This window comes from Mastigoproctus giganteus, chromosome 2 (genome assembly GCF_048544385.1).
Source record: "Mastigoproctus giganteus isolate SK-2022 chromosome 2, ASM4854438v1, whole genome shotgun sequence".
In the NCBI taxonomy this organism is placed as follows: domain Eukaryota; kingdom Metazoa; phylum Arthropoda; class Arachnida; order Uropygi; family Thelyphonidae; genus Mastigoproctus; species Mastigoproctus giganteus.
The window spans coordinates 162,056,853-162,069,680 of record NC_143576.1 but is presented as its reverse complement, the minus strand read 5'-3'; the positions used below and the strand labels follow the sequence as shown (position 1 = coordinate 162,069,680).

At 33.7% G+C, this 12,828-nt stretch overlaps 1 protein-coding gene across 1 annotated transcript in view; it reads left to right on the top strand.

The window, feature by feature from the left end:
* beta'COP (coatomer subunit beta') overlaps nt 1-12,828 on the top strand; it is a 229,136-nt gene that overhangs the window by 21,473 nt on the left and 194,835 nt on the right. Inside the window, exon 2 of the mRNA XM_090389611.1 lies at nt 4,467-4,604. Within this exon, the coding sequence (XP_090245737.1) occupies nt 4,467-4,604 (138 nt within the window). The remainder of the gene's footprint in view (nt 1-4,466; nt 4,605-12,828) is intronic.

The window sequence follows — 12,828 nt, the reverse complement described above, 5'->3', positions numbered from 1 at the left end:
ACAGGCATATAGTGGAGCAGATCACCCAGATGATAAGGTACCCTGACACAGTCCCAGGGTTTCTGACTCAAGGAAATCACCTACCTGAAGGCTAAGAACCAAGATGCCACAAACTCAGCAAATGCTGGCTGATCACTTGTCTTCCAACAATATATAAGATCCTGAACAGCTGCGTTACCAAGAAAACGTAAGTAGTAGTAGAAGTAGTGGCATGTGATACAAGAAAGCAAATGTATGAGCTTATGCAGCATCAGCCAAAAAAAAAAAAAATCACACCATTCCCTCCAAATGCCTGTCCAGTTCCTCCTTAAATTTATTCAACCTATCAATTTCCACAACGACAGATGGAAGTTTGTTCCAGCAATTAACCACCCGCTGGCTAAAGGCAAATTTCCGCACATCTATTCTACATCTGTCCTTTCTTAATTTGAATTTATGCCCCCTTAGGTTCGTAATCTGAACAAGAGGAAGGATCCCATCAGAATTCAGCGTGCCGAACCCATTCAAGGCCTTATACACCTCAGTCAGATCACCGTGCAGGTGCCTAGTCTCCAGCAACTGCAATTTGCAGAACTTAAGTCTCTCTTGATAAGAGGATCCCTTCATTCCCCTCACCAATCTTGTTGCCCTTCTCTGTACACGTTCAAGTAAATCTACATCCTTCCTAAAATGAGGCCTCCAGACCTGTACGCAGTACTCAAGGCGTGGCCTGACCATTGCCTTATACAGAGGGATAATCACCTCCTTTTCCCTGCTAGCAAAATTCCTATATATCATTGACAAAACCTCATGACCTGCCCTGGCAGCCTGTCTGCATTGCTCAGAAAACTTCATATCTGCCTGCACAAGTCCGGTTGGAGAGCCAGAACATCATGGCTGAGTAGTAGAAGGGATGTAACCAGATGAGCAAAGGATGCAAGAAGCAATTGAGATCTTTGTGATAGTTATGGAGCAAGCCTACAGGAAGCACTGTAACCTGTACCTGGCCGACATCCACTTCTGCAACCCCATATCCCATAGCTGGCTGATAGAGACACTGAAGATCTACAAAATCAACCCAACACCAAAACACTTGAATGGGTTGAGCATGCTAAATCCTGATGGGATCCTTCCACTTGTTCAGATTATGAACCTAAGGGGGCATAAATTCAAATTAAGAAAAATTAAGAAATCCACTTGGCCAAAACTACCATCTGAAGAGCTTCAAGCCATAACAGAGGGATACACCTAGAATTATCTGGGGTTGATGCATGTTCAACAGTTAGAACATAAGGAGATTAAGGTCTGCCAGACTTAGAAATACCATCAGAGACTAAGGAGCCTGCTTAAAAATTATAATTACTTCTATGAATCGTTGATGCTTTTTCTACACACAATCAGAGAAAAAATTAAGTGTACTGCCCATTAAATGCCTGGTCAATTGCCTTTGCGTCAAAGATCAAAAACTAAGCAAAGGTCATGTCAAGGCAGAGATTCAAGTATGTGCTAGTAAATGTCACCCTTTCTCGAATTATATGCTTATAAATTTACCCAAAGAAATTAAATATGTAATAAAATAATTTATTACACAAGAATATGTATAAAATTTTTTATGGTAAAAAAGTACATCATACCCACAATAAATACATGCGCAAATTAAGTATAAAGTCATGGCATTATGATCCAACTCATTAGATACTGTCACAACCTTGTCACCACCAAAGCCAGATTTATTGAGATGTAGTGGCCCAGTTGTTCCAGGGCTCCCCTGTAATTTTTTTTTATTTTTTATTTTGTGCTTCTAAAAATGTAGGCCACAGCACCCAAATGTCTAAATCTAGCCCTGGCCACTGCCTGTTATCTTTGTTTTGTTCTCATCACTGATTCATTGTACTCATTTTTGCCTTTTAAATATAGTTTGCAGGTGTGTAATTTGCATTTTTTTAAGAGTTTAAAAATAGTTTGGCATTTTTTAAATATAATAATATAGTTTGCAGGTGTGTAATTCATAAAACATTTATTGATATTTAACAACAACCTGTAAGTACCGTATTAGTTAATATTGCACTTTTTGCACACAATATTCGAACTCATGGTAAGAAATCATCTCATATATGGAAAAATTTGGGGGTACTGGCCCATGATGTCAGATCTAACACTGCAGTGGAATATCGCTACATTTGCCCTTTATTTGTTATCATGGGCAACAATATAACATTTCCTGTTTTATATAGGAATAGGAACCCAAAAGTCAAGACAGGACTCTTGGATTGTTAAACTTCTGAATAGTTTCTTTAATGGCCTCTATCTTTAATGATGCATGTAAGACCATAGCAACTATTTTGGTTTTTGTTCCTTATGTCGGTACATCCCCTAAATGTAAATTGTTTAATTATTATTGTTTATTATTAATTTGTTATTTTTGTTGTCATATTTTCAAACAATCGTTCTCAAGGTGTGTGTGTGTGTTATAATTAAAACTATTATTCTGTTGAAATTATTTGAGTAATAACCTATAATATGTGCCGTAGCTAAACTATAAATTGTTTGTATACTAGCATGCATAATGCACCAATTACTTGTATGCAACTAAGGGTAATAGTGAAGAAGGGTAAAAGGGATTTTAAAACTAACATTAACAAAATGCTAGATTATTATTAATATTTAAATTTATCACCTGCTGATTACGCGCCTTCGTAGCCAGGTGGGAAGGAGCAGCAGTGCGTAGTACACACTTCTTGATTAGACTGGGGTTCGAGCCCGTCACCACCAAATACGGAGGATGCAGAAAGGTCAGGGAATGACCACTGCATATCCTGGAGCAATATGGCCTTAGTTGCTAATGCTCCTAAAAACCAAATAACAAACAAACAAACCTGCTGATTACAGCCTGTATACATTGATGGGCATTCATATGGACCAGCACCCATCAGTGTATAAGTGAAAGCAATTTGCAATGTACAATGTTTCCATGTTCCACATTTCAGTTTAACAGGTGTTTATTAATAAATATAGAATTTTATAGGGAAAATATGATGAAATTATATCATTTGGGGAGTTGATTTAATTAAACTAGAAATAATGGGGTTAATTTAGTTGTAAACTGGAAATAATTGACCATTGGTTTGACAGATAGTGGCACAATTAATCAAAATCATAGAATTAACCCAAAGCTATCCTGTGCTGCTGAATAAGAAAAGACCATGTGTGTGTCTACCATATTGCATTGCCCTCTAACTATATTTGTGTTTAGGTTAGTATTATATGATATAATGGAAAATGAAAATATTTATTGATATTTAACAGTAATTAGTTAATAACCTAAATATTATCATACTACCAAAATATTACAGTAATTAGCATTTAAACTTAGTTATTTTTCATAATGATCATCAGTAGTATACTAATAACTTATTTTTGTGCTATCTATTGTACTATTTCTTCTTTTCCTAATAGATTGCAGTACATGTAATTTTTTAATTTTTTTTATAAAAAAATTATATTTTAAAAGTGCTGTTATTCTTAAAAAAACAAAAATTAATACTGCTGAAAATGGATAAACAAATAGTCATAATATACAAACATGAAGCCAACAGTCACTTTTGTTTTCCAGCTCAGAACCATTAAGAGCATCAAATTTAAACTTTATATTTGCACACATTAATATGCTTTGTCAAACAAATAAAAGAATAAACAGTTTAATAATAATAATCAGGACAAAAATAATTTTTTGTTAAAAATCAATTTTGAGAGAAAATAATTTTTTGAGACATTTTGAATAAAAGTTTGTATATTTAGGAACAATTCATATTTTTTAATCATTAATTAATGATTAATGATCAAAAGATGATTTTGAAGGGCAGCAGTCAGGTCCTGCATGATTGTTGAAGAATTGATTTTTCTTCATCGCCAATTTTGTTCCATCCCCAAGTAAGACTGATAAATTATACAAATGCTTGTAAGTAGTTCACATCTTATCTGTTGTGATGGCTGTATCACGGATATCCTTTCATGGTTTTTTTTTTTTGTAGAGTCAGGATCTTATCATATAGTAATACAGATTTAACAATTTGTTATCAAACAAAAATTTTGCTAGTTTTTTTATTTTTTTTAAGTTTACCAGATAAATTTTATTATGAATAAATACAAGTATACTGTATAAATACAGTATAAAACTGTTTGAAAACAAAGCACTGTACTAATATATTGAAATCAGTAGTGAATTAGACTGAATGGAGTCAATGATATTGACTTCTTTGAAATCAGTAGTGAATTAGACTGAATGGAGTCAACGATATTGACTTCTTTGAAATCAGTAGTGAATTAGACTGAATGGAGTCAACGATAACACACTTAGTGCATATAATTGATGTGTACCTTTTCAGTTAAAATTGCATATTTTTGGGTTTATTATTGATATGGATTCTTATTTAATTAACAGATACTTAAAACAACTGCTATTTTATTATTAATATTGCTTTTTGTAGCCTCTTAAACTGGATGTCAAAAGAAAGCTGCTTGCACGTTCTGATCGAGTAAAATGTGTTGATCTTCATCCGACAGAACCATGGATGTTAGCTAGTTTGTACAATGGGAATGTACATGTGTGGAATCATGAATCACAGGTAACCCACCTGTATAGTTGTTTGATTAATATAGTTGTGATCACTCAAATCCCACAAAGTTCAGAAACTTGGAAAATGGTATCATTCACAGTTAGTATTAATAGTGGCAAATGATGGAAGGAAACAAATTTATAGTGTCAGCTAAAAAAAAAAAACAAAAAAAAACACATTTATCTAATATTACCTTAAATTTATTCGAACTACCCACACTTCCACAACACCAAATGGATATTTGTTCCAACAAACTATTGTCTCTTTCTCTGGCTGAACAAAATTTTTTTGCACATCTGTTCAGCAGCCTCCATATGTGCATTGGAAATGGCTCAGGAGCTTGCCAAGCAGAACCGCTCATCCCGTCCAAGAATCACAATTTTGAAGAGAGGATGAATGTGGATTCCTGTCTCTATTAGTGTTATGCTCAGAAGAGCAAGTCCACAAACTTTCGAACCATTTGTGGTCCCAAAATCTATGCGAACAGTCGACAGTAACAGCTTCCAATGCACATATGGAGGATACTGCCCATATTCCTCTGGTAACACGTGCTGTGTACCGTGATCCTACAGATATTTAAGGATGCACTATAGCACGTTAGTATTACTGTTGATAAAGGAGGCGGATGCCTTTGAAAGCTGGTACGGTGGTGTGTTTTTATCACTTTTATTCGGTAATTTATATCATGTTTTATTTTATTGTGTATTTTATATTATATTTTATTGTATAAACAGTGTTTTATTTTATTACCAGTTTAATTTTAATTCGGCTTCCATTATACCATTTTTATTTTAATAAAGTATCAGTTTTATGGTTAGTGTAGTATTATTGCAGTTATTGTGAATTTGTGCTTTATATTTTCATTTTAAAGCCTCTGGATAATATTCTTCTGATTTTCGCTTATTAGAATTGCCGTTTAATAGAATAAAAATCCAATTTGCAAACACAATCACAATAACTGGTGCTTTCTGTAATTATTTCATGGCACCAGCATAAAAAATAAATGCTGGCTCGTTCGGATTTTCGATGCTCTGCTGTAGTTACATTAGTATATAAATGTGAGTAAAGCACTTGTTGTCATCAATATGACCATGTCTGTCTGTCTGTCTGTCTCTCCATGGTCTCCTATTGCATGGATTTTGAAAATTTTATATTTGGATATTTCAGAAATATTTGTCAGGCCATTCCAAATTTCATTCAAATTGGACTAACAGAAATTTGGCAGTTATTTCTCTTTTCATACATAGCGCATACACTGTCCATATACCATATTTTAGCTGAAGCACTAGATATGATGATTTATTGAACATCATATCTAGTGCTTCAGTGATGATTTATCGAACAATTTCTAGTAGAGATAAGGGCGTCATAATCCCATTATGAGGCTATTGTTAGACCACACCACACTTGGAATACCGTGTTCAAGTATGGAGACCGCACCTAAAGAAAGATATTATGCTTCTTGAAAGAGTCCAAAGATGGGTAACTTGCCTGATGAGATTGGCAAAAGGGCATCCATATGAGGAAAGACTAAATATGTGGGTTGCAGAGTTTGAAAACTAGGCACCTTAGAGGAGACTTGATTGAAGTGTTTAAGGCTCTGAGAGACAAAAGAAAAATGAATGAGGACAAAATTTTCATGGTTATAAATTATTCTAGAACTGGGGGCATAAATTCAAGTTATCGGGGAGATGTTTAGGCTGGATTGCAGAAAGTTTTATTTTAGCTAACGAGTTATGAATTACTGGAATAGTTATCTACATGGGTGGTGGAGGCTGACAGTTTAGGGAAATTCAAAGGTCAGCTGGATAATTACCTAGAGGAGGGAAATGCATGGGTTGTCTATTTCCTTTTCTTTTATTAATTATTTGTTTATTTTTTTAAATTTTCTTCTTATTATTATTTTATTTTTATTATTATTTATTTATTTATTTTTTGGCTGGTGCAGCATAAGCCATAGGCTTCCTTGCACTATGTAGCCATTACTAGTAGTATGCTCATTGGAGCATACTACTAGTAATGTAGTATACTACTACTACTAGATCTACATACTACTAGATCTCTGTATGCTCATTGGAGGGGGGGAGGTGCCTCCGTAGCCAATTGGGCAGGAGCAGCAGTGGTGTAGCACACGCTTCTTGATTAGACCAGGGTTTGAGCCCGTGACCACCAAATATGGAGGATGCGGAAAGGTCAGGGAATGACCACCGCATATCCCTGGAGCAATATGGCCTTAGTTGCTAATGCCCCTAAAAACCAAATAACAACAACAGCAGGTGCCTCCGTAGCCAGGTGGGAAGGAGCAGCAGTACGTAACACATGCTTCTTGATTAGACCGGGGTTCGAACCCGTCACCACCAAATATGGAGGATGCGGAAAGGTCAGGGAATGACCACCACATATCCCGGAGTAATATGGCCTTAGTTGCTAATGCTCCTAAAAACTAAATAACAAACAAAACAACAACAGCTCATTGGAGGAATGAATGGACAATATAGTGGATGCACAGAAACAAAATTTTCTCAGTTCATGCATAAAATTTATTGGCTTTTTGCTTCTTTTTTGTTGTTATTATTCTTACATTATTACTATTTACGTATCCACCCGAAATGTGATTCATTGTGTACATTAACAGTCTACAGTGATTTGGTGTGAAGACATAAATATGCAAAAGCTTAATTAGCCTGCTAAGAGTTCCAACCTTAATGTTTATCCTAAGTCCCAGTTTATCCTAAGTGTTCACTTAGGATAAACTGGGACATCAGCTTTGAGCTAGGCTAACATGTCTGCAATCAGTAGCTGGCTGAACAATGGAGCGTCAGTTATCCAGAATAATTGATGTCAGACCTCTTCCGGATAGCCAAATTTTCCGGATAATAAAACTTACTGTAAGATTAAATGAATTTAATCTTACCTTATGATTAAATTAAATAATTAAGATTCATCAAAAATATATATATATAAACCAATCTTGGAAAACAAACATCCATCCAGGCATTTTTATGATTTTTATACGAAACAGGAAAATTAAGAAAGATTTTTAAATGCTCTTGGTTTTTTCAACTTACCAATAATGAACATGGACAATCTGTGCGTCCCAGTAGCATTTGCACACATAGCAATTGTAACTCGCTCTTTAATCATCTTAAAACCTGGTGCAGGCATTTCTCTTTTAGTGGCTAGGGTTTTCTCGGTAATGCTTTCCATAATAAGCCCGTCTCTTCAACATTATAAATGTTTTCTTTCTCATATTTGTTATAACTGAAGCAAACTTACAAGGACGCCGCTGCCAATTCGTCTGCAGAAAGTTTCTCGCCTTGAATATCTAATTCACATATACTGTGTCTCAGTTTAAAGTTTTTCAGCCAACCTGTGCTTCCCTTAAAATCTTCATTGCCTCTTAATTTTCGATTGAAATCCAATGATTTTCCACATAACATTTGGCCAGACACTGGTTTACCTAAACTTCGCTTCTGAAGAAAATAAAGTGCACTTTAAAGTGGCATTTTCAGGTTTTGACATTGTTTTTTTCCTGCTAGATCCTCCTTCACTATCCATAATTGACACAAATTCTGTTATAGCATTGGAATTTTTCTTGATGTCGTAAATTGTCAAAGTCCCCACAAACTCTTTGGAGAGATTTCCAAAATTTTCACCTTTTCTAATCCTATTAATAATTTAAGTTTTTGTTGCAGTGTTAAAACTGTGCATTTTCTTTTCATTCACACTTTACCGTAAAAAAATTGAAAAAAAATAATAAATCGCACAGTTTTGGGACAATATTATTCTTACCGAATTTGGAGCTAAACTAATCTGAAATTCACTCATGGTTTTCGAGAAAACTCAGTAATCTTTGTCATATTTTTCTACAGCATATTTCTGAAGGTCACATAGAATTCTAGAGGTCACGACAATAAAACAATTTGCAGTTTTCGGTTTATTGGGCTTTTTGTTTGTATAATCTGTTATAAAAAGATAGTAGACTGGATCTTTCACTTATTAGAATCACAATTCAATTTACAAAGGTGATCACTATAACCAGTGCTTATTGTGCTACCATTAATAAAAAAAAAAAAAGAAAGAAAGAGGCCTTTCCAATTATTTGCGTTAATCCCTTTGCTTCTTCTGCACTTAACAGAAAACTGTTTGCATTCTTAGCCAAAGACATCTCATAATGGGCCTTAGCTGGCCTAACTCTCTGTGACAAGATTGAAGACTAAATCATAGGCCAGTGAAATGGCACTAATGCTTTAAATGTAATTTTTTGACCAGTAAACAGCCAGAAAATCACAAAAAATCAATTTTTTTTTTTTTTTTTTTTTTTTTTATCGTAGTACTGTCCAACTATTTAAAAAAAATAATAATAAAATTAGAGTATATCTTCCAGGTAGTAAGTACCATTACATTCTGTTAGTCTAGAAAGGAAATCTGAACAATGAAGCTGTCTCAAACTTTTCACCTTGCATCAGTTATATTTTTTCTCACAAGAGTTTAAAAAGTTTTAAGAGTGCTTATGTCAAGTGTGCAGCTTCTATAAAGTGTAAAAAAACAAACACTTGCTTCTGTCACTTTCCCCGTCTTCCTTACTTGACATGCTCACAGCATATATATCTTCTCTTTCTCCTTCACTAGTGCATAGACCTTCTCCCCATGACATAGGTAACTGTTCTCATGATAGCATTGTGTGTGTGCATGCATATTTTATCCTGCCCACTGATGTACAGCATATACCCTAGCCCAGTGTTTCTCAAAGGGTGTGCCGCGTCACATTAGTGTGCCGCAAAATTTTCCAAGTGTGCTGCGAAATTTAGAAATTTCTTCTTCTATGACTACGTAGGTGTGCCGCGAAATTTTTCTTCTTTGGAAAATGTGCCACGAGAGTAAAAAGATTGAGAAACACTGCCCTAGCCAATGTCCTTTCTTTTTGAGAAAGGTACCATACAGATGCTGAAGGATAAGATTGTTTTATCATATTTATTATTGATATTTTTAACTTTGACCAGTTTATCTTAAGTGATTTTATGTGCCATTTTTATTGCTTTTATGTACAGTCATTATTTTAATTTGTGCATTTTATTTTATGAATTACAAATTATGTACAAATTATTTTGTTTAATTTGTACATTTTGTTTTTGCCAGAATCCTGCATTAATCAATGCTCTAGATACTATCATTGATTACTTTTTATTCATCTTAATTCTTAAGGGAATAATTGTCTTATTTATGATAAATCATATTTTGAGTGTGATTGTCATGTTTTGAGTTCCCTGAAATATCTTCCATTTCATCTATGAATCATTGATGTGTTTTCTACACATCATCAGAGAAAGAGAAAATTAAGTGTACTGCTCATTAAATCCCTGGTCAATTACCTTTGGGTCAAAGATGAAAACAAACTAAGCAAAGGTCATGTCACGGCAGAGGTTCAAGTATGCACTAGTAAGTGTCACCCTGTCTCGAATTATATGCATATAAATTTACCCAAAGAAATGAAATGTATAATAAAATAAAAATAAACTCCAAAGTGCAAATCACAAAATTCTTGCATCTAGTTTCTTTTACAATGAACTGTTCCTTGTAAAAGAAACAATTTGTGAATATTATATGGGACCAAAGTAATAAATCCCTTAATTCAATCTTACATGATATTGAGGAAGGTTTGGCAAAGGGATTGATTGCTGTTTCTAGTACATTTACAGTGCATTTTATTTGAAAAAGGGTGACACATATTTCACTAATTCCTTCAAAGCTTCCAGATTTTGACCAATCTATCAGCCCCAGGTGTCTTACTTTTGGCCTTAATTTTTCTTCTGTGTTCTTCTTAGTTATTACTTTGTATACTTCTGGTTATAACTTTGTATATTTCTGGTATTCCCAATCCTAAAAACTTCATGTGGGAATGTAGATGAGGATTCCTCAATATAGGAATAAAAATAATTTCTTAACCTTTCTTATGTGAAGGAGTTTGCGAGTTTTTCCCCCCAAATAATTTGGTAGTTTATAAAAATTGAAAAACTATTTTGATAAATGCTTTCAAATTAATTTTTTTTCCCTATTTTGACTTTATAGCTCAATTCCACTTTAAAATTAATAATTTAAAAAAATGATTGGGTTCTAAATGTGTGGGTCCCTGATGAAATGAAACCTGTGGTTCCCTTACCTTCTAGTTTTTTCATTATTTTCCTTTTATGAGGTGTTGGTGTTTGCATGTTAGACATCTTTCCAATTCCTGCTTGAATACAGGCAGTAGTAAGCACTATTATAATAGGATAGCAATTATTGCTGTGTGAGTTTTTCTCTCGTTTTTCTCTAATTTTTGTTAATTTTTATTTTTGTTTGCATACAAGATAACAGTTCCTGGCATACATAATACTTGCTAGTTTCAGCAATATGTTCACATGGTAAAATAGGGATTAATTTCTGTTCAGATATTGTGTAATGATACCACATTCTTCATTTCATCTTTGTTATAACTAATACAGATAGCACACAGTCCATTTGTATCTTTCTTTCTAGTTCCCAGCCACATTATTTTTCTTATATGCATTCTTCATTACAATTAGATCCTCCTCCCTGTTTTCCTTTTATTATGTTTTTTGTTTAATTGCTATTGATTAATTTGCTTCAATTGGTTCACTTAGTTGATTAATTTACCAATTGACATTGCTTTTGTTTTATTTTAATGCTTTATTTCTTTCAATAGTATGATTTTGTATACTTTGTGCATATTTTCAAAGGTTTGGCTTAGCCAGTTCATCACTGGTCAGCATCAATTTACGTATTGTAGTTTCATTTTCTTATGTTAGACTCTAGAGGGCTCACTTATTTAAGTTTGTACTTTCCTTAGTTTATCCTGTCATAAAGAAAATGGAGGAAATGCTCTTTGAATAAACCAGGGTTCGAGCCCCTGATTGCTAAGTCTGGGCAATCTGCCAACCTGCACTGGACCAGCATGGCAGATTATGGTCCATTTCCCTTAACACGAATTGTTGAGGAAGCTTCCCTCCTGCAGTGGATTGATAATGGCTGCAGGTTACCCTTTTTTTTTTTCCCCATAAAGTACCAGTGAATACTTGGCTGCTTCTCAGCAGTTCACTAGAAATATAATCAAAAAGGTTCATGAACTCCCCCCCCCCAACAAAATCACACCTGGGGTCCCTTATCTTTCTAATTTATTTCATTATTTTCCTTTTATAGGTATTTGCATTTACTTGTGGGATGTCTTTCTGCTTGATTACAGACAGCAGTAGTGTTATTATGGAATTCTGTGGGTTATTTCCTCTAACTGTGTTTCTGTTTTATTCTTATCTATTAATTCCACTTGTTAATTATGAGCTCTATTTTTATCATTTTTGTTTGCATGCAGATAAGAGAGTAGTTCCTGACAAATATAATACTTATTGCAGTTTCCTCAATATGTGGTAAAATAGTGATTCATTTCTGTTTATTAAAAAATAAAAACTTATTATTTTATTATTTTTTTTTAACCCATGCAATAATAATAATATCCTCTGCTCTTATATATATATATATATATATATATATATATTTGATTCAATTTCAACTTCTGGATCAGAATTCCAGAGAATTTCTTTAATTTCTGAGTGCCCTATTTAGCTAAAATCTGATTTGAAAGTATGATTATGGTTGTTTTGAATTTTTTTGAAGGTTTATGCCCTCTTACACCAATTTTTGAAATTATTGTAGCTACAGAAATAGCTACTATTACTTTTAAACACAAATTAATAGATGTTGGCATGTCCCTATAGAGTTTCAAGACAATTATACTTATGACATAATTCATTGATCATTGAAACAACTTTCAAAATGTGTATACATGCAACTGCTCCTTTGGTCTTACATGTCAAATAAACATATGCACATACACTTGCAGAGTGTTAAAGAATTTTTAAAAGCCTTTAAATTTTTACTTTTATTTGATTCAATTTCTTAAATACCAAAGATACTATTGGTCAAAATTTGGAAGGATAAATAAACAGTAATTTTTTTCTTAATTAAAAGTATATCTCTTGCTTCTTTACAATAAACTTTTGCTGCAGATTTCCGGTATTACTTAAGATCAAAGAGATGGACAGGAAAAGGTCACAAGAATTAATTGAATGAATTGTGAGGTGAATATTGTGGATGGTTTGTTATTTGGTTTTTAGGAGCATTAGCAACTAAGGCCATATTGCTCTGGGGATATGCAGCAGTCATTCCCTGACCTTTCCGC